Raw genomic sequence first — 23,825 nt, 5'->3', positions numbered from 1 at the left:
TATATATATATATATATATAGCGAGAGATCTATATATATATATATAGAGATATATATATATATATATATATATATATATATAGAGAGAGAGAGAGAGAGAGAGAGAGAGAGAGATAGATATATATATATAGAGAGAGAGATATAGATAGATATAGATATATATATATATATATATATATATATATCTATAGATATATCTATAGATATATCAGGCCCATTAGCTGCTAAATGCTCCACTGCACTACATGTAAACTGCACTGATGTAGCCTGATTTTAACATCATATTCACCCCTAAATTTTTTAAATATTTGTTTTTAAAATAACAAACAGGGATTTAACTGACGTTTTTTACAACCACCATATAACAGTTTTACATATTTAAGTGGCCACTTTGCAGTGGAAACAAAACTGCATCATCTTTGTTGAAACGCGCTAACATGATGCACAAAACTGAGCATGTCGTTAGTTCAGGTAGGAGGTGAAGCAGTCGGACACATCATGGACAGATCAGGTGGAGGAGGGTTGCAAAGTGGCTTGCAGAGACACAGCAGCTGTGGGCAGGCTAATATAGCAGGCCAAAGATTCACCAGTTGGATGAGCTGTGGTTTGATGATCAGCTGATCTGGGACTATAGCTGCACAACTCGTGATATCATAATGAACTCACAGGGCAACGTGAGTGTGTGTCATCTTGTACTGGTTGTACGTAAACACAATGTCTGCACTGATTTTGAGACTAAATAAAGTCCAGATCCAGCAACATTTGTGCAAATAAAGTCCCAATAGAATAAAGTACCTCAGCAGAGTACTTCAGCTTCTACTGTGCATGTGCACGTGGCGGCCGTCTGAGCTGTTTTGACATAGAAGTGATAATATTCAGGCACGTGTGCACGCTGCCAGAGGTCACAGTAATGCAGGGAGGCTGGGGTCTCAGGTTACTGCTGCCCCGTCTCTGCACATGTGGGCCCCCTCAAATACATCTCAGAGTCACTGCACAGTGCAGCCTCAGTTCTTTTCATCCATTCGCCCACCATCGATTAAGGGCGACCCTCCCCTGCTCGCCGATTGGCCGCGGCGCCCTCCTCCCTCCCCCTCTATGCTCGGTCTTATATAATGAATCCCAGTGTTTCCCACAGTGTAAACATGGCAGACGTCTTGAGTGATATGGGCTGATATACTGTAGAAGCACGCATGGCTGTGACACAATGATAAACAGCTTCATCCAGTCTGTTTATGTCTCAGAGAAAGACGGCTGAATGCTGAACTGGAGTTTCAGGAAATCTCGAATGATGCGGCCAAGAGTCTGCGTGGAAAAGGAAAATTTCTGCAGCATTGTTCTGCATCATGCATCGTTCCACAAAGAGCTTATTGTGGTCTCATTCATCGGTGGTATGTCTGCATTTTTTAACCTTTATCATCCCGTGTCCCAGGTCTTATTCCACAGTGCCTGACACAGTAATTCATATATACATTTTCAAGACCTCCAGGGAGTTATTTTAGCTTTGAAGGCTCTTTATTATTAATCAGAAGAGATTTATTACCTTTATTCCAGTGGTGACAATCACCAGAAAAACCCAAAAAGTTAGCGCCAACAATAAGGTTTAAACGGCCCTTTTTTCTCTTCTAATTACAGCCGGTTGTTTTATTATTTACATGCAAATCACACATAGACACCGAATAAAGATGGACGTAGGAAACACCATCGAAATGTTTGCAGAGACTTGCTTCTGCAGCATGAAGCTGAGCAGATGACCTGAGCAAAGTGTGGATGTGACTGAGAAACCCGAGAACCCTGCAGGTCGATGCAGTAGTGCAAAAACACGTGCGAATAATAACGCATAATTCACAAAATAAAGATAAAGCTGTGTTAAACACATTTTGTAGTCCATGTTCTGGGTGTTGTAGTTTCTGTGCACAGTGCTCATCATTTCTCCTTCGCTCCTTTCCTTCGCCTCGTGATGTTTTCCGTCGAGGAAAAGTGGTTAGGAAAAGCAGGTAGGCGGTCCTTTTTTGGACTGTTCTCTTTACGCTGTTGTCAGTTTTACTTCTCGTCTTTCTTCGTGACCCCTTCTTGGTAATTGTTTGTTTCCAATAACCTCCTGCCGCACAATTCCTCGTGTTCTCAGTATTTTTCCTTGTGTTTGTAGTTATTTCCTTCTGTGTGACCTGTTGCCTGGATTGTTTGGCCTCCCTGACTGCCCTTCGGTGTATGAACATGGCTTGTTTTTAGGATTTTACACAGCCTCAGCTTACCTGTCAACTGTCCTGCATTTGACTCCTCTTCCTCTGTTCGTATGTGAAGATTTATCTGTCTTCCTGCTCGCCCTTCTCTTTGAATCAGTTTTATAATTAATGCTGAGATGAATATGAGAGGATACGACCCACATAAAAGTAGCTCATGAACAGATGCTTGGTGTAAGCACAATTATAACTCAAGCTGAATGAGTATTTGTTTGTTCTCTGGGTCTCTTCCCTGTGGTCAGACGGCTTAAACCGCTGCTTTTTCTCCACAATAAACCACAAGTCCAGGCTCAGGAGATGTGTCGTCATAAAATCAGCTGCTGTATTTGAAAACGTGCTCTCACAGACTGCAGGAAAAATATTAAAAATGAACTTCCTCCGTCTGTGATGCTGAAACGAGATGAGCTCGTGGCAGTGACGGGTAATCTTGTGTGGAGTTCGAGCTGACACCGTGTCGCCTCCTCCAGTGCCGGAGATGATAATGGTGATGATCCAGCTTCCTTTGTAAATTAGTATCATTACAGCTTCCTGTGACAGATGATTTGGTAACAGTGCTGGGTCACAATGACCTCTGTTTGTATTTCTATCAGCTTTGTTTTGTCCTGACGTTCCCACAAGAAGACTGTGAGGTGTAAATGATATTCTGCTGAGTAAAGGACTTGTTTAAACTTCCATCTCCAGATAAAGTCTGAAGGCGTATTTGAGAGAAATACATCCAGTAATTGATTTATGTTACATTTCCAAGAGTCGTTAAGATATTTTGGTTTACACAACAAATTTAAACCTCACCCAGTCAACAGGGTGGCAGTGTTCATCCTCCGGTTAACGTGATTTTCAGCGCAGAAAATCAAATAAAGCCTGGTGCTGAGCTCACATCAGTCAAACAGTGGCTGCTATATGAGCATGTTGAGCATTATGAAAGACAGTTGGTGATATAACATGAATTTATTTTGTCCTAAACACAAAAGAGGAGGATTTTAGTTGCATTTAAAATAGTGCTGTCAGCGTTAATCTCGTTAAAATGACGCCATAACCGCATTAACGCTGCAAATCACCGTTAGCGAGTTAGCGTGGATCGCCCCGTGCGTGGGGCTGGACGGCATCAACGCGTTAGCGCGGGTAGCTCGTGAACGCGTTAGCGCGGGTAGCTCGTTAACGCGTTAGCGCGGGTAGCTCGTTAACGCGTTAGCGCGGGTAGCTCGTTAGCGCGGGTAGCTCGTTAGCGCGGGTAGCTCGTTAACGCGTTAGCGCCGTGCTCTCATAGTTCTCATACCGGATGATAAAGACACAGTCGGTCTTTCTCATCCGTGCCGTGTTTCTACTTCCAGATCCTCAGTGTAACAGTTTTTGTTTTGTTTTCTTTTTTTTCAGGTGGATTTTGCTAAAGTCCTTCACTACGTGGGAGCTGGGGTCGCCTTCCCCTCCAGCATGCTGTTTGTGTGCCTTCAGTCGGCTCTGACCTACAGACTGGCCAAGACCCAGGAGGAATACTGGATAGGTCACATACGTGTGGGGATGGCCCTGCTGGCCCTCATCGCCCTGGTGCTCAGTATCCTCGAAGCTTATCTGTGTTTCTTCCAGCACTACAGTACATTTTTAATGAAACACTTCCCTAACACATACGTTGCTTGCATTTATTTATTTGTTTGTTTAAAACCACATTCAGTGGCATAGATACCCTGCAGGGTTGTGTCAGAGCTGGATGAGAAAGATTTATTTTGAGACATGGCACCCTCTAGTGGCTGTAGGAACTATGGCAGCGTAAGTTGTAGATTTATGGAGCCACAGAGACAGGAACAAGGAGCTCAGGGTGAATGGATGGGTCCATATAAGATTTAATAACTATAGTTTCTCTTTCATGATGGTTAAATGAGCCAAAAAAAATGTCATGTATTATTGCACATTATTTGTTATTTTTCTTAAAAGTAATGAAAGTGACTTGTTACAGTACTGATTACATCACTTTTGCATTAAGAAGAGAACTTAAGACCTTTTTTAACATAGGTAATGACATAATTGTAAGTGTGGTAGCACTTTAGTAGTTACTTTATGATCCATTATCACAGTTTGTTCCCCAAAATTTACTAAAAGATGCATTTGTAGCTAATCAAACGTTTAAAATAGCATGAAAGGGTTGCAGGGATATATTAGGGAGAAAAGGGTCATTTTGCTTCACAATAAGTGGCTTTGTTTGTGCATAAATCCAGAGAAACTCAGCTTTTTGCAATAAATCAGCACATTAGTATAAAGCTAATTTCTTGGCTGTCTGCACACGTGACTGTCGCTCTTTATAGCGTTTAAAATCCAGCACGTTTATAACGTATGGTATGTTGCATTGCCCTCTGCTGGAGAGCACACAGCCTTACAAACATGACTGAAACCAAATGCTCACTTGGAGTTTTTGGTCATGAAGATTATGTGGCTGATGAGTTTATTGCTGTCAAGTCTGTAAGGAAACATTTAAAAGGCAGGTCATCATGGTATGGATGGTATTGATCGGAGTCTGTGAGGCTTGCATTCAGACACAGGAAACCTTTTACTGGCTGTTAATGGTAAAGGTAAACCATCACTTTTTTAAGGTAGGCCTTTGTGTTAGAGGGTGAGGTTTGACCTCAGGTCAATGTGATGGTGAAGCCATCTTAATATTAACAGTACAGGACCGAATTCAAAGTAGCGACCAGTACGTCTCCAATAAAAACAATGTCAAACTGAACCACTGTGCAGCCGTTGCTCGCCTTAACCCTCTGATCACCAGGTGGGGTTTTTTTCTGCCAGGAGAGCTACGCCCTGCAGCACGCCTCCGCCATCTTTGAGTGGATCTACTGCTCGATCATCATGTTCTTCTACGGGACTTTTGCCTTTGAGTTTGGGGGCATGTCGGGGGACACCCTGATGGTGCTCTCCAAAGGCGGGGCGATGCAGAGCTTTTCCACCTCTGACCACAAGACAGAGGTCGGCGGAGCCGGCCACCACCAGCCAGAGAGCTTATCGATCCTGTGACTGAACTACGGTGTGTTTGAGAAAAACTGGAGGTGAAAGAGTAACAGAGTCTAGAGTCTGGATGCTGCACCCTGCCACACCACACTCACTACTACAAAGTGCCAAAGCTGCTGTCCTCAGCAGTGACCAAAGACTGACAGACTTCTGTCCTGCAAAGCGTTGCACAAAACCAACAATGCCTGTGCGAACACAAACACCAACTAAGAATCACACACGAGCACACCCACAGTCCTTAATGTTTGCTTTAATTGTCTCAGAGTAACAATCGGTCTCTGAAAGTGCCTCAGATGTCGCTCCTCGCTGCGCGCCGTCAGTCCCGGAGCCTTGCATTGTTTCTACTCAGGAAGTTTTGTTACACAATCAGGTTTCTCTCCATACCTCCGCAGCAAGATGAGGGTTTCCACAAACATCAGACGGCAGGTGGGCTTCATGTGCGACGACTAGCCTCTGCTATCAAAGTAGCTTAAAGATGTAAATGTTATTCTAAGCTGAATTTCAACACTCGGTGCAACTGTTTAAGGCAATATTGCCCATGTAGCTCTCTCATATTTCCCAGATAAGCTCAGTTTTGTTTTGTCTTTTGTTGTTTCTCATTTCAGCTCGTTGCCAAAAAAATGCTGTATAATTTCTCTTTAATGGGACCAAACTATGAAGGTGAAACATTGATATGTTTAACATCTTTAATTTCATCATACGCAGAAATACTTTATTAAAATTGTATTTCTTAGAATGTACACTGAAAGTAAAACAATAAAACAGTTAATATGAAATGATGCAGTGTGTGCACACATAACGGGTTGTGGTTGGCTTTAGATATACAGGAATCCACTGACTCAGGTTTATTGAGCTGTAAAGATCCTCGAGGTCCGTTTAGAGCAGGGGTGTCAAACTCCAGGCCTCGAGGGCCGGTTTTAGAGCTCACCCAAGGACAACACACCTGAATCAAATGATTAGTTCATTAACAGGCTTCTGGAGAACTTCAAGACATGTTGAGGAGGTAATTTAGCCATTTAAATCAGCTGTCTTGGATCAAGGACACATCTAAAACCTGCAGGACACCGGCCCTCGAGGCCTGGAGTTCGACACCTGTGGTTTAGAGGAAAGCTTCACTGCAAATCAGTACAAAGTTGTACAAGTTGTTTCCATCCTGATGAAACTGAAAAGGCTCCCATGCAGAAGACATATTAGTTTGATGAGATGAATACCAGAAATTGTGAAATTTTGTATCAACACATATTATACGACCAAAATGATGACTGGCATTTAGAACTGTTCCATCCTACAGAGTTCTGAAGCAAAACCAACGCGCATCGGAGCTCCTTTGGCGCCACACGGTGGCCAAAGCAACTTAGTGTTTTGTTTCTTTTCCCTAATTTGTACCCATCTGTATCTAACAGAAAAACAAACGAACAAAAAAATTCTACACTGATAGTAAAAAAGATATATTCTGGTAAGCATGCAGGAAGAAAAATCTTAATTTTAAACTTTAATAAATGCTAACATATGAAGCCTCTGTGGGACATTTGGATTTCATCTTTGGTCGTCTGCATCTCATTAAAAACCTCACGTTATCGTACTAAACTGCATGAAGCCTGTGGGAAAGTTTATACACCTGCAGATTATTCAGCTTCTGTTCTTTTAACCACAAACTCTCATCAAAATCATTTTGGTGTTTTCCATGCAATGAAACAGGAGCAGGATGCCACATCCAAGGCATGTAGGGGAAAGTTGGCTAAACCTTGGGAAGTGCCAAGGGCAGCAGATACTATACACCTTCCCACCCCTGATAGCAAGTTGATTAAAAAATAGTTTTTATGCATGATTTAAAGACGCTTCGGAGTCATTTTGACTTCTAAAGTTGTCTTTAAAAAACAAAAATCAGCTGATGTGAGGGTGTCATCAGCTGATGCAGTTCAGACTGTCTACTTCCATGTCCTATGACGTCATCTGTCTTTGGTAGACGTGTGTTGTTGTTCATGTTAAATAAATTCCTTTACAGGGGAGCACGGTGGCCTCAGCCCGAAGGTCTTGAGTTAAATCCACCATCTGGCTGTTTCACGTTCTCCCTGTGTCTGCGTGGGTTCTCTCTGCGTACTCCGGCGTTCTCCCACAGTCCAAAGACATGCAGGTAGTAGAGCTGGGTTACGTGGTGACTCTAAATTGTCTATAGATGTGAATGTGAGTGCGATGTGTTGTCTGTGCTTCTCACCCTATAGTAGCTGGGAAAGGCTCCAGCCCCCCAGTGACCCTTAATAGGGTGGATGGGAGTTCATTTTTATCCAGGCAAAACTGAGACGCTTGTGATAAAGATTATTCAAAGAGGTTTAGCTGACTGTCAGAGTTTGTCACTGAAATAGTCATAAACGAGCGCACGTATCAATTTCTGAAGTTATTGTCGTTTGAGATCAGAGCCACCGCAACCGAGAAAACCTCAAACACGTGCAGAATCCCCACAGGCTCTTCAAAAACTCACTGAAACTCTTAAGACATGACCCATGCACGGTTTTCCTCCTTTAAAATTTGGTCATCCACTCAGTTTATTTTTTTTCTTTAACAGTTTAGATTTAAAGTGTAAATATCGCTCATGCTTCAGAGTTGTCATTTAGGGACTTTGTCGCCTACAGCTGGAACACCTCAGACTCAGACCAATGAACAAAGGCCATATGGACTCCACCACACACACACAAACACACACTAGAAGTTGAGGTTCTTCGGGACCTCCCAGGGAAACTCCTTCCTGCCAAAGTGTCCGTAGCACGCCGTCTTCTGGTAGATTGGTCTCTTTAGGTCCAGGTCTCTGCAGCAGGAAGCAGTCGACATAGATTCAGTACAGTCTAACAGATTTTGACAGAGCTAATCAAACACAGAGGCGGTGATGTGGGTGCAACCCTGACCTGACTATGACTCCAGGTCTGAGGTCAAAGTTTTTATTGACGATCTGCAGAAGCTCCTTCTCGCTCTTTGGAGAGGAGCCGTAGGTGAACAGGGAGATGGAGAGCGGGTGGGCCACTCCAATCGCATACGCCACCTGGAAAAAAACAGCATGTGATTAATGAACATGTTGCTTCATCACCACCGTGATGATGGTGATACCACTGGTGATAGTGCCACGTACTGCTGGGTTTTCCACAATTATTATTATTTATTTATTTATTTATAAAGTCCAAAAAAAGGAGAAACAAACTCCTCGATTCACAGTTTAAAACCATTCTAATTTACTTTTAACCCTTGTGTTGTCCTTGGGTCATTTTTGTCCTCTAAAGAAATCTTTTGCTATCAAAAATGTGTTTTTTATTCATCAAATGGTCTGAAAATAACAGAAATTATTCATTACTATACTATGCATTCTAAATTAACTTTGACATAAACCGTCTGTGATCTGTTAAAGCAACCAACTCTGGTTGTGAAACAATAATCACAATAACTGATGATTTAATTTATTTATTTTTACCTGAAAACAAAGAAAAAAGTCATTTTTATGAGGTTTTTATCAGACTTAAATTTGAAATGGAATAAAAAAAAATGTTTAAAAATGTTTGAGTTAAGTTTTAATTAAAAGTGGGGGAAAATCCACTTCATAGTAATTAAGTATCAATCAAACCAGATGGGGACATTTTTGACCCCTGAGGACCACAGGTGTGATTATGTGCTGCCATTTAAAATTTATAAATGGTCCAAAAAAAACTTTCTCACTAAAGTTCAACATACAGCACTCTGTAGTTAGACAGATAGTCAAAATTATCTAAACAATTAAATATTTCATTTTCTTGTTTTATTTTCGCTTAAAAAACAGGGTGTATTTTTTGTAAACAAGGTGTGGTGGCCCTAAAATGTAAAATGTTGGGTAAATTTTGTGTTAATGTGTTGGTCTTAAGTAAAACTAAGATGTAACACTGAATTGATTGACAATTTATACTTTATACTTTAAAAAACACTCAAATGAAGTGGGGACATTTTTGACCCCTGAGGACCACAGGTGTATGGAAATCGGGTTATTATGAGGGTTAACTGGACCTTGGTGCACCACCATCCCTCTCTATTTAAGCCTTTTGATTGTTTCCCCTCACAAGCAGAAGGTTTGAACTGCAAAGTAAGGAAAAGCATAACAGCTTCCACCTTAAATATGTAGAAAAATTAGTCCCACAAAAATCCAAAAGAATGATTTACATAAAATGACTCATGTCTGTGAAGGTTCTCAGTCATCCAGGTCATTGTAGTCAAAGGAGCTTGCAAAGAAAAGTGTCTGGACTTCTTTAAGTTGCTTGAAAAAGCAACTTAAAGAAGTCCAGATGCTTTTTTTGCAAGCTCCTTTGAATAAAATGACTCAGTAAACAGACTTCTGGGCCTTTTCATCCTGCACACATCTCAGAAACCTTCTGGAGAAGATTAAACTGGAATGAGGTCTCACCTGCACCAGTACCCGCCTGCACAGCTGGGCCTTCACCAGAGATTTTGCCACCCAGCGTGCAGCGTAGGCAGCCGAGCGGTCCACCTTGGTGTAGTCCTTTCCAGAGAAAGCTCCGCCCCCGTGGGCCCCCCAACCACCGTACGTGTCCACGATGACTTTCCTACCCGTCACTCCTGCATCACCCTGAGAGAAATCACAAAGATTTATATCCACACAGCACACAAGCAAGCAAGATCTTCACTACATTAGTTGTTTTTACACTTTGAAACTATGAAATTAGATTTGAACCCCATCATACTTGAGCTGTGCACTAAAAGCCACTGCCAGCATCCTCATGCAGCGTGACATCAACGCAAACAGTATTCGGGGACCTCGAATGTTCTCGGCTCTTTACCTGCGGCCCTCCAATCACAAAGCGTCCGCTGGGCTGCAGGTGATAGACGGTGTCCTCGTCCAGGTAGCGTGAAGGCACCACGGCTTTGATGACCTTTTCCTTCAGCACCTTCTTCTGCTCCTCCACACACACGTTATCATCGTGCTGCACGGAGATCACCACAGTGTGCACTCTTTTGGGGATCACAGCGCCATTTTCCTGGGCGTAATGAACCGTTACCTACGGAAAGGTGAACATATGTTAATGTTATTGTAGCAAAACAATATGCATTTCCACTTTTAGTCCTTCTACTTTGATTTAACGAGACTCGGGCGTGTCACACGAGGGAGCTACTTCTACTGAATCTACTTCACAAATAACACTGTTAAAGCAGAGCCCAACAAAGCTGACATGAGGAGTTGAATGAAGGCTGCTGGACCTCATTCGTGGGGATTCATGGAAGCATGTTCAGCTTTCTTCTCCACAACAAACATGCCATTAAGTATGCCACCCTGGCTGCCTCACACCTCACACTCTGACCTCACCTGTGTCTTTGAGTCTGGGCGGAGCCAGGGGACCGTCCCATTTCGTCTCAGCTCGGCCAGCTTAGCGTTGAGTTTGTGGGCGAGGACTATGGTGAGGGGCATGCACTCCTCTGTCTCATCTGTGGCGTATCCAAACATCAGACCCTGCCCACGCAGCACGAGTACAGTCAAAGAGCAACACTTTATATTCTGAAGAAGAAAAAACTGGTGTTTCAGTCCAGAATTGAAATGTAAGCGCTCAGATGACCTGGTCTCCAGCTCCGATTTCGCTCTCCATGCGATCGATATGAACTCCCTGAGCGATGTCAGGTGACTGCTGCTCCAGGGCTACCAGCACGTTACAGGTCTTATAGTCAAATCCTTGGAAAAACAGAGGAAAAAGAAGAAAAGGGATGTTTTCGTTTGAAAGCATTGCTCCTCCCTGGAATCCCAGTGTAGATGAAGTTACAGCCAAAACGTTAAAAACTTCACTCACCTTTCTGCGAGTCATCGTAACCAATATGCTGGATGACTTCTCTCACCACTCTCTGGTAGTCCACGTTGGCTCGAGACGTGATCTCCCCACAGAGCAGCACCATGCCCGTCTTACACACCGTCTCTGTTTCATCCACACACAAGACATCACTCTGCACATCTGTATTCATGCCATCGGATGTGAATGTCCTTCCTGATCAGTGTTGGTCAAGTTACTTGAAAAAAGTAATCAGTAACTAATTACTGATTACTTCCCCCAAAAAGTAATCCCGTTACTTTACTGATTACTTATTTTCAAAAGTAATTAACAACTTAGTTACTTTTTAAAAACATGATTTACAACCTGAATAGGTGATAAAGTGATAGATCTTTCAGCCCAATTCTACTTTTTCTACATAATCATCATACAAAATGTAATCAAATGGAAAAGTCTCTTTTTAAAACTTGTTTTATTAGTTTTAATCTTTTAACTTTATGCATCAAGCAAAAATTTAATTATATGCAACATTCTCTGACTGGAAGAAATTTGTTTAACATTTAAACCTATTTTCTGCACATTCCAGCACATAAAATATTTTTTGTGTGTTTACACTCAGTCTTTCAAATAGATGCAAGTAAAACACAGCAGAAAATAAATGAAGTCAAAGACTAGCGGTCCTGTTGCTCTATTTTCACCTGTAAAGCAGGAGTGGGGTAGGCGGAGGTTTACCCTGGTGCAGGTGTGCAGCGGTCAGTGGAAGAATCCGCGAGTTTCTCTGTGAGTTTCCCATTACCAGTGTTGCCAACTTAGCGACTTTGTCGCTATATTTAGCGAGTTTTCAGACCCCCTAGCGACTTTTTTTCTAAAAAAAGTTCCTAAAAATAGACGTGAAAGCGCATATCGCTTTTACTCTCAACAAGCAGCAGGTGCTGTAATGCAGTCAGTTCTTCTTTTACTCTTATGCTGTTTTGTGGATCAGGTTTAAAACTACTTATAAACACACACACACAAAGTAACTCCACCAGAGTGCCTATTTCGGGTCACTTTTGCCGGTCAAAGCCCGGGTTAAGGAGCAGGGTTGGAATTGTGACATTAAAAAAACAATAATTGCTAAAATAAATTTAATTTGTAGTTCTAAATAAATTCTAAATGCATTTAGGACGTTTTTTACTCACTTTATGTCTCTTCCATGATGTTATTTCTCTCTCCAACAACATAGATTACAATTACATTAGCATGACCAATTATGCAAATTAGGTGATGACGTCATTTAGCGACTTCTAGCGACTTTTAGGACAACCAATAGCGATTTTCCTTACTGAGGAGTTGGCAACACTGCCCATTACGTCGTAGCTACTCGGTGCTTGCTCGGAAGTTTAGGGGTTTTTTTCACTGTAAAAAGAAGTTTTCTTCCCACGCACAACGGACACTAATGTTTTTGTCACTTTTTATGGAATCAAACTCAAAGTAAGGTCAGTACTTCCACGCTTTAAACGCTGCACGCTCATACTCTCTCTGCACTCGATATATGATCCATTGTTGATCTGCACACAGCTGTTGTCACAAACATCGCACTCGCTTACGTCACTGTCATGAGACATTCTTGCAAAAAAATCACGGTTTTAGTAACGCAGTAACGCAGCGTTCCTATGGGAAATCTAATTACCGTTTTTGCAATATAATCCCTTACTTTACTCGTTACCTAAAAAAAGTAATCAGATTACGCGTTACTGCCCATCTCTGTTCCTGACTATTGATGAAATACTGCTAGTGTCCTGGATTAAAGTGAATTGAATTGCTTGTTCTTTTGTCAGGATCACTGCTGTTAATGAATACTTCACTGAGTTTTCCTGCAGCAGAACCAGCGATATCGTCTTTTTTATTCCATAAACTAAAAATAGACATAGAATTTAAAGAAATACAAACAAAAGATGCTGAGGCGTGGGAAGCTTTATCTTATCACACCTGCATTTATTACATGACATATTCTGACGGGCGATTTGTTTTCACTACAGTCAAAAGAAAATGCAAGCCTGTTTGCAACCAACCCTCCTTTTTTAATGTCTCACTTAACCAATGTCATGGACACTATTACTTAAATGTCCCTCTTCCTTGTGTGTTGCTTCCCTCTGGTGGACAAAAACTCAAACTCACCACAAGCCACCTTAGCATCAGGGTCTTGCCTCAGGTGAGCGTCCAGCACAGCATCACTGATCTGGTCACATATCTTATCTGGAAAAAATAGATTAAGGAGAAGTCTAAAAGGCATAAATATCTGCATGTGTGCTGGTTCAGTCTCTCGTGCGATCGTTTTACTGCACATTCCAGATTCCTGATCTGGGCAGAGCCCGAAAATATCACCTCGTTCCCTCTGGCAGTTACAGGACTATGAATAGCCTCGATTTGGTGAATACACGCCAGCGTGACACGGTACACTCTACCTCCATCATCAAAGCTCTCCCAAACTGTATCAGCACTACGACACTGAAGCTTCTATAACTTCAATTTACTCTCCTGCTTTATGATGAACATTTTTTACATCACCCTTAAAAATGTAGAAATATTATATTATCAGCTTATTATTGGTGAAACTTTCATGTTTGTTTGTTTTTTTAAAATTACAAACATGGATTTTCCCCATCTGTAAAGTTTGGTTTGCTGCTATTTTAACTACACATTTACATTTAAAGCACATGTTTATGTGTAATTTTAAATGAATTATATTTGCTAACACTTTCACTGCACACGTCTTCAAAACTCACCTGATATAAGGGATTATCTGTGAACCAGCACCATTTTTACACATCAGCCAAAATATAAAAAAATCCAGCTGTTATCCTGATTATTTTACATGATGCTCACATGTTGCGTTCTGCAGAATTGTAACAATGCAAAGTGTGATGAGGTTAAATCGGTTCTTCAACCACTTCCTGGTGGGATTAAGCTAAAGATCTGCAGTGCATTAAACATGCACTTGTTAGAAAATTAAAGAAAAGATGCAAAGCTGCACTATTTACTTTATAAATGACATAATTTATATTACGCTGAAGACACATTTTTCCTAACAGAACATACGTCACACGTCTGCACCACAAAAATGGCTCCAGCAGCAGCTGCAGATGTAAAAATTATTCATGACAAAAAAGTGACTCATCAGATGTTGGTTCAGCTTAAAACACAAGTTCTGCTTATATTGGAACTAAAGTGGAAGTTTTCTCAGTCCAGGATTCATCCTTTACAATCAGCACCATGTGGCTCCACAAAAGTAGACTTTATGCAGCACCGATCAGGCTTCTGCACATTCCTCAAAATCATCAATGATCACTGAAGCGCTCAAAGCAGTTTCTCTCATGATGAGCAGATCTCCTCTACTCACCAGGATGTCCCTCTCCCACAGATTCGGACGTAAACATGAAGTCATGAGGAGTACGCTCATCGCTCACATTCACTGTGCCATTCATTCTGAGGGCTGTGCAGACCGAAGGAGTGAAGTCTTTCTGATGAAAGCTGTTCCAGAAACACGCACAGGCCGGGTGCCATCCAACACCCGAGTCCTACGGCCGTGCAGCCGGATAACTCTGCGCTATATTAGGAAAAGACAACATACACATGGGGGGAGGGCACTCTGTGAACCATGTGGGTTAGGCCATTCAGACAGGAAGATGGGGAGGGTGGGAATGCTTTTTTCAACATGGAGACCCTTTTTAAACCCTCCCTGTGCTGAATGGTCCCACTTTATCACACTCGTCAAACTCAAGAGAGCAGAGGAGGAATTCGTTTCATCAGAGGGTTACTGTGTGGCTCCTCCACCTATTCATTCATGCCTGCCCTTTGTTTCTTTGTACCTGGGGGCCACTGAGGTCTCTGATGGGGTGTCCGTGCCTGTGTACACATGAAGCTGTTGCTAATGAGACCTTTTCACTTCGCCGACTCCGAGTTCAGACAAACAGAGATGACGAAAAGAATGAAAATATGAATGAACTAGACTGCTAGCCCCCCCAAGAATAAAAATACACAAAGTTGCTATAAAACACACGACACTCATTAGTCTTTCTTTGTGTTTATGCAATCAGTAGAGTGTCATGTTTTTTATTGCTGATCATTTGACAAATCTTGTTGTTGTGAAGATGCATTTTTGCAAAAGGCAAGGCAAGTTTATTTATACAGCACAATTCAACAACAAGGTGATTCAAAGTGCTTTACAGAGACATTAGAAACAAAAACAAATAAAAAGCATGATTTAAAATTGATTAAAACAAGCAAACAAACAAACAAAACAGTAGATAAAATCAAAACAGATAAAATCAGTAGTTAAATGTACGTTTTGATATTTAAGCTTAAAAGTGTGGATTTGGTGTTTTATTCAAATGCAGCTGAGAACAGGTGAGTCTTCAACCTGGATTTAAATTCAGCTGATCTGAGGCTTTCTGGGAGTTTGTTCCAGATATATGGAGCATAAAAGCTGAATGCAGCTTCTCCGTGTCTGACTCTGGGAACTGATAAAAGACCGGATCCAGATGACCTGAAGGATCTGGAAGGTTCATACTGGGTCAGGAGGTCACTGATGTATTTTGGTCCTAAACCATTCAGAGCTTTATAGACCAGCATCAGAACTTTAAAGTCTATCCTCTGACGGACAGGCAGCCAGTGTAAAGACCTCAGAGCTGGACTGATGTGGTCCACTGGTCTTAGTGAGGACTCGAGCAGCAGAGCTCTGAATGAGCTGTAGTTGTCTGACTGATTTTTTAGGTAGACCTGTAAAGATGCTCTTACAGTAATCAAGCCTACTAAAGATGAAGGCATGGACTAGTTTTTCCAGGTCCTGTTGAGACATCAGATCTTTTATCCTTGAAATATTCTTGAGGTGATAGTAAGCTGATTTTGTTATTGTCTTAATGTGTTTTTCTAAGTTTAGGTCTGCATCCATCACTACACCCACATTTCTCGCCTGGTTTGTGGTTTTTAGGTGTATAGATTGAAGTTCTCTGGTGACCTGTAATCAAAAAACAAAGTTACCTCTCCATTTAGAAATCAGTACGACACTGCAGTAAAACCCTGAGACAACGTAAAAAATGTAAATAGATGACAACATATTTTAGGTCTTTTTGGGTCGTTACCTGGAAGGAGCTTAAAACTAACTCCAGGTAGAGTCAAGGACCCGCGGTGACGTGCTGAACACAACATGGTGAAGCCAAACAGGGATAAGGAGGAGAGTAGAGTGGACGGGTCTCCTACAGAGGGCAGCAGATCAGCAGGAGACGGATATAAAACACTGATAGGGGGCGCTACAAAACAGATGTTAAGATAATCAATAACTCCATGTAACATGTACACACATGTCTCACTCTTCATCTTCTGAAAACTGATGCTGCTGATGTTCAGGAAGATCACAAAGTTTATCTGTGGCCCATGAAACAAAAGAAAGATCATCTGAACACTCGTGATTTTGGTCACGAGATTCAGGAACTTAATTTTAAGCTTGAACATAATCAGCACTTTAATGCTTTAATGCTGATCATAGTAATATTTGTGGTTGTTTACTCTTTAATCTTGTGTCTGACAAAGAAATTATTCAAAATGACCCCGGCCAACATCCACAGCAGCTTCCTGGTTTGAATGAAGTTGAAGAGCAGCACAGTGTGCAGATACAGGCCCCTCACCAACAACCAGGGAAAGTTAGACAACAGAAGTGAAGAAGTGAAGCAGGTGCTTTGTACTGCAGCTGAAACACCTGGGAGACAGTGTAACCCAGGAAGTATTTTATAGACAGCTATAACGTTATTGTTTTGAGTAGAGGACCGCTATAAGGGCACATTTTGAGCATGCTCAGACTATTTCTGTCCATAATGAACAGGATGTGGGTTGCAGCCTTTGCTATGAACCTCTGCTCATCCAAACAACATGAGGGTAACCAAAGTCAATTATCAACAAGCATTAGCTTGTTTTTGTTTTGTTTTGCTTGTTTTTTTAATAGCTAACGCAAATGCCAAAAAAACTGCAGTTCCTCTAGTTGCCACTAGAGGCTGCCTCCAAAAGTGAGTCAACTCTCATACAGCTCTGTTTAAAACTCTAAATTTACAGCAGAAATAAACTAAATATATATATATTACAATTACACTAACATGGAAACTCTCACAAGCATATTTAATGTTTTATTCTGACATTTCAATGTGGTCGTTTTCAGCCTTTAACGAAAAGGTTTCTGGTGTCAAAACCGACCTGAAACAGTAGAAAACCAGATCAGCAATGAGGAGAGGCTCCATATCCAACAGTCCACATCAACCTCAGAGTATCAAAGTAGTTTTTCTGGAGCATGGCATGAAATATTTATCACACGCAGGTACAAAGAAGTAAGTCTGCTTCTCCCTGCTGGCTAAATATATTTAAATTAGTGGAAACGCTTTGATGGAACTGAGCCGCTACAGTAAACCTGCATGCAGCCATAACTCTTTCCCCATATCTTCATCCTGCTTGTGAGCTTGATCAAAACAGATTTTGTAATATTGCAGGTTTGTTTCGCTCCAGCCTGTAGATCTACCAGTGATGAAAGCTATGGAGAAAATGTTTTTAAAACGCTTTAAACAAAGCTTAAAGTTTTTAAACTGCAGCTCTGCAGAGGAATCCAGAGCAACACAGATTTTTCTTTCTTTCTTTTATTCTCGTCACGAATTCCTAATTTATCAGCAATTTTGGAGCATTTTTTAGGGTCCTCCCATGACACTTTTCATTTTGTTAGACATGGCACAGTTGAGGAAAAAAAGAAGACCACTCTAATTTGTCATTTGTTGTCATATTTTGATGAGAAGTACTTTTTGTTGGGCATAAAATCACCTGGCGTTAGTGATGGTGTTACTACTTTTAGCGATAGTGTTCTATGGTTAATGGTGAAATGACCAAGATTCCTCTGGAGGTGGAAAGCAGCAATGTGACCTCAGTTTTACTCGACTGGTATGACTTAGAAAAAGAACTTATTATGGTCTTTGAAGGGGGCAAAAACAACAAAGACTTGGAAGTTTACCTGTCAAAAAGAAGAACATTTCTGTGTGAGAGCGACATTAAGGTCAGTGAGTGGCAAGAATAAAATATTTGACAGTCTTTTATGAATAGTGTAGATCTTATTATTTTGTTCGTCTGTCAGGCCATAATGAGACAGCTGGTAGATGAGATGCACTCCAAGGGTGTTTTCTATCAAGACATTAATCCAGACAGTATTGTAATTGAAAACTCAGCTGAACGTTTAGCACATCCGTGTGTCAAATACATTGATTTTGGCTGTGGAGTCATTTTTACACCAGAAGCAGTCACTCAAAGAAATGGTAGGTCATCCGCCTCATTGTTTAATAGGGGTGGGGGAAAAAATTGATACTGTGTAGTATTGTGATATTTTGTTTGCTAATAATGTATGGATACAGGGACAGCAGAAATCGATATTTTGTTACAAAAAGGTTTTTGTGCTCTGACTTCAGAGCATGTTGATCCTTTTTCTGAGCAAGAATCCTGACATTCCTTCACTGTCCAAATGTGTTTAACTTGTTTTTTGGCAGCAATAAACATGACGGTTTACTTATTTTAATTTAAGACATGTTTTATTTTAATTAAGTTTAAAACTTTTTTATTTAATGTAAAATTATATTTTGTTTTAATTTACTTTCAAATTCTTCAGTTGCTGAAGGGGCTGCAAAGTTTTCATAAACTGCATAGTTCAGAATAGCTATAATTGTACCAGATGGTTGATTCAGTTAAGTTGGACTAGACTGTAATACAAACCGTTCAGTTTGTCAACAATAAAACTGAAATGAGAGAAAGACTGAGTGTGAGACTTTGATATTAGATAAAATGAATATTGATAAAGTTTATCTTTATGTACAGAATCTGAATATCGCAAAATATTTTTAAAAATTGCAATAATATCGTATCGTGCATTAAGTATTGTGATAATATCGTATCGTGGGATGTATGGTGATTCCTACCTCTATTGTTTAAGTGTCCTTGCCTTCCCAACGCCTTGTGTCCACATGAAATTTCTTACCATTAATAATTTCTTACCATTAATAATTTCTCTTTGGATTTTAGGGAGTAAATCACCGGCTCTAAACTTGCTGTTTAACGCCACCAAAGCCGATTGCATCACAGTTTTGCAGCTGGGCAGTGTGATGGATAGGCTGTTACACAACATCACCTCTGCCAAGAAGATGTCTTCGAAGCATACCGATATTTCAGAAAGTAAGCCGGATGTTAATTCTTTAACCTGTCATGATTTGCGTTTCAAAACAGAAAATTCTGTTTTATGTGTTATCTGTATCGGTAATGCACATATCGATTTTTGTATGATAAACATGAACCCCGCCCTCTATTATATTTCTAAACAGACAGCGAGAGTTTTCTGTTAGGTTGTCTGGCAGCCAGAAATGAAGACCGCCTCACCCTAGAGGAACTTCGAAATCATCCCTGGTTCAAATGACTTATTGACTCCAAGCACAACAGGGTTACAGAGCATAAGCTCTAACAGAGAAGTATTTGGTCAAATTCTGAAGACATGTCACATATCTGTGTACGTTTTTAACAGTTATGTCATTTTTACAGGCCTGCCCCTGTAGAGGCACCCCACAAAAGAGTTTTACATGTGCTCAGACTGCTTGGTGTTTGTGTGGATTGGACCATGCATTTGTGAGTCCTCAAATATGATGCACAAGTAAATGTACACGTTTCTAAATCTTAGTTTACGCTTTTGGATCATATTGTATGCATTTGAAACACTTTTGAGTATTGAGACACATTTTTCTCCATGCAGCTATAACACCTTCTAGTTAGTTGTAGTGGATTACGTGGCTGACTGAATGGTAATGTAAGTTACTGGAAAGTAATCTAAAGGAATTGTCACAGCTTGGTAAACCGTTACACAACCTTTTTCCCTCAGAGTGATGGAGGCAGATGTCTTCATGGATTTAGGATTTTTCCAGACAGTCCTGAGGACAACCCAAACACTCTTTGAAGGGTAAACTCTGGTCTAAATGCACCGACACAGTCAGCGCTGAAATATTTCAGCAATCTAATGTTGTTCCATTATTTTTCCTCTGCTTTGAAAAGCAGACCACAGCCTCTGTTGGCGTCTGCTGTGACTGCCATGGTCAAAGACGTGATTACCTAAGGTACAAAATGTTTTCCTGCAAGAGTCTAAACATAAACAAATATGGAGGAACTCTGACAAAATTCAATTGTGATACCAAAAACAGGCCAGTAAATACGCCAGTCAGTTACAAATAATGTGGTGAATAACATGTGTTCACTTCATGTATAGAAAGTGAGGACAGTGGCTGGAAAATAGAGGCTGCAGCTATAATTGATTTAAAGACCACATATGTCATTTTTCATATTTAGGCAAAGCACCAAGTGCAGTGTTATTTTTCTTAATCACTGTCTTTATTTTATTTTAAAATTTAATTGCTATCTGGAAAAAACAAACAAACATTCTTTCTGTTTTCAGTTCTACTCGTCATATGGATGTTACCAAACATCCATATGATAAACACTCAGTGCTGCCCCTCAGTAAGCTTCCAGAAGTTTGCTAATCATAAAACAGAGGACTTTTAAAGAGGGGGGTCGTAAAGAGACAAGAGCTGAAAGGTCTTGTTTAAGAAGAATGATGAGCTAAAAGACTACAAAAATGGATCGCATAAGATAAATATACAAAAGGTCATGCAAAGCTACTGTGGAGTCCTAGAACTGAAACATAAAGAAATTAGCGTAATATGCAAGAAACTGTATACCTCTACTATTTTTACAGAATCAAATTCATAGTATCTTTCCACATTACTTTAATCTACAGAATAGATGTGTAAAAATGTGCTTTTACTTCCTTTTTAAGCTTTGCATGCTGACAAAAATCTATACCTTATTATTGGCGGAGAAGCAACTTGTGAAATTGATGTAAATCAAAGTGTTCTGGAAGAAAAAAATTGGAAATTGTGTATTTTCTGTATAGAAAATACAGAAAATATAATTCCAAGGTTTCTTGGAATTATCTTAATTTATTACGGAAATATTTCTTAATTAAAGAGAACTTGTACTTCTCTTTGACCATTGTTGTGTAGGTAGGGTTGCCAACTGCCCGTTTTAGCTGGGACATCCTGTATAATGAGCAAAAATGGTTCGTCTCTTATTCTACCTCAGATGTCCTGTATATATTGACCATTACCTGTAATGCCACTTAAATCTGATTTGACTGCAGTTGTATCAGATGATTGTTTCTGTCCAATCACAACATTCAGTGATGGCCCATTATGCACATTAGATGTGAAGAGTAATACGTGATTTGTAAAAATAAGGTGATGTTTTGTCTGTGTAGCATAATAAACTGGGTGATTGAAGTCCCTATTTACAGTATTTTATTTTAATATTTTTTTTTCTTTTTACACTATGCCCAGCTGGCTGTGTACTGCGCTTCTGGTACACCAGAGTGCCCCTTATTTTATAGTTAAAAAGTTGAAAACCCTATGGGTAGCTTAGCTTAGTTCTGCTAGTTTCTAGCTTAGAGATACTCCCTTAGAAATATAGGCCTGGTTCTATTAATTAATGCTAGCTTTTAGTTTAATATTGTCACTCATTTGCCTAGGAGTGTTAATTGGGAGCTTACGGGATGATAACTTACTGATGCTAGGTAGTAACCTAGCAATGCTAGTTACTAGTGCAGGGATGCTAGTTAATAATAGTCACCAACTTAGGGATCCTATTTATCATTCTAGGAATGCTAATCAGTATTATAAGGATGTGAGGTAATAATAATTACTAGCTTAAACATGCTAGTTGCTGGCCTAGAAATTCTAGTCAGTAGTGTAGGTTGGTTGTTAATAGTAGCTATCTTAGGAATGCTAGTTGCTAGCCTAGGAAGGCAAGTTTGTAGGCTGGGTATGCTAGTTAGTGCTAATGCTAGAAACTATTATATTAACTAATTAATGCTAGTTCCCAGCTGAGGATAATGACTCTATTTCATAGGAACACTTGTAAATACTCCAGGGATGCTAGTTATTAAGAGCTGCTAGCTTACTGATGATTGTTGCTAGTAAGTTGATGCAAAAGGAGAAATCTTACTTTTTTCCCCAGAGTAACGGAGAAAGTTATAAGCTTTAGTCGGAATACTTGATTAATCTGGATGCCTGAAGTTAGCATCATGTTTTTTAAAGTATGGAAAGAATGATTATACGGCCAATCAGTAAAGGTTATCACCTAGCTTAATATTAAAATCATCTGAGATATAATATTAAAATCATCTTTTATCTGAGATAAAAACCTGTAACTTCAAATATTTGTCTTACATCATTTCTTTATTTGAACTGTATTTATTTGGAATGCTTGGAAAGAAAAGGGAAAGTCCCTGAGCCTGTGAAGCAGCTCCTTCAAGCCGGTGCCCACATGAGGCTTTAAACGGTAGGGAAGGGTCTTGTGGCAGCACCTGGCTCACAGAGAACTCCTACCACAGGATAATAACCAAATCATCTTAACCCACACAGCCAGTGCCAGCTGTTGCACTGGGCACAATTCCAGAAAGGCAAAACAGAGAGGCGGAGAGGAAAAAGAAAGAAAGCACTTGTCTTGCCAACACATCATGGCCCCAGCATGAATTCGGACGTCAATAATTCCACTGCTGGTTTTTCGACTCAGTGTAAAAGTTGGCACTCAGCGTGTGATACCGAGGGGCCACAGGGAGGGCAGTGAAAGAGGAGTGACACAAGGGTGCACTGTTTAGTCTGGCAGGTCTCAGCTGCTTTATGTGCCAACAGTCGACCTTTGTGAGCCCACCGCATCCATCTGTTACTGTAGCTACTGTCCAGTGTGGAAGCCCCTCTCATAAATGGATAAAAACAAAATAAAGAAATTTATAACTGACCTTTTGTAGAAAATTCCACCTTTCTACCTTCATTAAAACTTTATTATAGTTACAGTCAGTAACATATTCAAACCCGAAAATGTGTCCTTATTGCTGCGCTATTCTGTCGAGTTTTTTTTACTTAATTTACTCTGACCACAGTTGTTATCCAGATATATCCAGTTACGAAATGCATGCTTAAGCTCTACAGCAACTTCCAATGAAAATGAAAATCCAGAGAATGATAATGGAGTTAAGTGCAGCAGTGCTATCAGGAGCCTGTTTCCTTTGTGTAAGATACCAGTGGCACGTTGTTCTGGACTGAGTGGTGTAGCTTGAATAGTTCACAGTTACTGATGTGTTACTGAAGATCTTGCCACTCCTGCATCTCATCTTTTATTAGGAGGCTGACATAAAAAGTGCTAAAATTGAATGGAGAAAGGTTATTTAAAGAGCATCAGATGAGAATTTATTGTAACTATATTTGGATTGAAATATATTTTTTATTTTTACAACTCATAGAAAATTATTGATTTTTCAGAATTTAATTGACTTTGAAATATGTAAGCAAAATAAAAAGCAGTGAAAGGGGAGGGATTTTTAGAAATATTTGACTTAACTAACGTATATGTGCTCACTCCCTTATATAATATTGGCAAAACATCTACAACAAAGCTATAGTGACTGTAAAGACTAATGACTGTCTAAGCCTGATTGGCAGAGGGTAATTTAATTAACTTTAAGCCATTTAAAACAAGTTCAAGTTCCAATTTGACCTGTCCCCATGACCCACAGTCCTTATATCAGCCTGCTGCTTCTTAAAGGACCTAATCAGTTCACACAAAACTGATCTATGTTAATAAAATGATCAAAGACCTTTTTATACACGTAAAATACACAAATGCATAAATCCTAACTTAAACAACTATATATTGTTAAAAT

General features: G+C 40.2%; 3 protein-coding genes across 4 annotated transcripts in view; 2 read left to right on the top strand and 1 right to left on the bottom strand.

Annotated features, from left to right (window-relative positions):
• LOC146512243 (transmembrane protein 150A-like) overlaps positions 1-6,049 on the top strand; it is a 36,782-nt gene extending 30,733 nt beyond the window's left edge. Inside the window, exons 7-8 of the mRNA XM_085171243.1 lie at positions 3,612-3,789; positions 4,996-6,049. Of these exons, the coding sequence (XP_085027369.1) occupies positions 3,612-3,789; positions 4,996-5,240 (423 nt within the window). The 3' untranslated portion in view covers positions 5,241-6,049. The remainder of the gene's footprint in view (positions 1-3,611; positions 3,790-4,995) is intronic.
• A 1,148-nt stretch (positions 6,050-7,197) lies between these two features.
• LOC146512242 (S-adenosylmethionine synthase-like) lies at positions 7,198-15,056 on the bottom strand. Of its 2 annotated transcripts, XM_085171239.1 has the most exons (9): positions 14,397-15,056; positions 13,175-13,252; positions 11,042-11,164; positions 10,814-10,926; positions 10,567-10,710; positions 10,043-10,261; positions 9,649-9,831; positions 8,135-8,268; positions 7,198-8,037 (listed from the first exon to the last, which is right to left on the bottom strand). In XM_085171239.1, the coding sequence occupies exons 1-9, from the start codon at positions 14,479-14,481 to the stop codon at positions 7,935-7,937; spliced, it is 1,182 nt and encodes a 393-aa protein (XP_085027365.1). In that variant the 5' UTR covers positions 14,482-15,056; the 3' UTR covers positions 7,198-7,934. The 2 variants fall into 2 exon arrangements, with proteins under 2 accessions (XP_085027365.1, XP_085027364.1); XM_085171238.1 differs by lacking the exon at positions 14,397-15,056 and having other exon boundaries at positions 13,175-14,389.
• A 2,506-nt stretch (positions 15,057-17,562) lies between these two features.
• LOC146512241 (serine/threonine-protein kinase pim-2-like) lies at positions 17,563-20,465 on the top strand. Its single transcript, XM_085169868.1, has 4 exons — positions 17,563-18,080; positions 18,159-18,336; positions 19,094-19,243; positions 19,390-20,465. Exons 1-4 carry the CDS (start codon positions 17,895-17,897, stop codon positions 19,479-19,481), a joined length of 606 nt encoding a protein of 201 aa, XP_085025994.1. The 5' UTR covers positions 17,563-17,894; the 3' UTR covers positions 19,482-20,465.
• The last annotated feature ends 3,360 nt before the right edge of the window (positions 20,466-23,825 follow it).

This window comes from Neolamprologus multifasciatus, chromosome 8 (genome assembly GCF_963576455.1).
Source record: "Neolamprologus multifasciatus chromosome 8, fNeoMul1.2, whole genome shotgun sequence".
NCBI classification, from domain to species: Eukaryota; Metazoa; Chordata; class Actinopteri; order Cichliformes; family Cichlidae; genus Neolamprologus; species Neolamprologus multifasciatus.
The sequence above is the reverse complement of the archived record's forward strand: the minus strand, read 5'-3'. Positions and strand labels throughout refer to the sequence as shown.

Bases quoted from the DNA above. Each gene is read 5' to 3' on its own strand.
- LOC146512242 (XM_085171238.1), bottom strand. From the start codon at position 13,343: ATGTGCAGTAAAACGATCGCACGAGAGACTGAACCAGCACACATGCAG. The intron at 10,262-10,566 runs GTGAGGTCAGAG...ACCTTTCCGTAG, and splicing joins GCCCAGACTCAAAGACACAG to GTAACGGTTCATTACGCCCA. The intron at 9,832-10,042 runs GTAAAGAGCCGA...GATTTCTCTCAG, and splicing joins TTGTGATTGGAGGGCCGCAG to GGTGATGCAGGAGTGACGGG.
- LOC146512241 (XM_085169868.1), top strand. From the start codon at position 17,895: ATGGTTAATGGTGAAATGACCAAGATTCCTCTGGAGGTGGAAAGCAGC. The intron at 18,337-19,093 runs GTAGGTCATCCG...TTTGGATTTTAG, and splicing joins AGCAGTCACTCAAAGAAATG to GGAGTAAATCACCGGCTCTA. The intron at 19,244-19,389 runs GTAAGCCGGATG...ATTTCTAAACAG, and splicing joins GCATACCGATATTTCAGAAA to ACAGCGAGAGTTTTCTGTTA.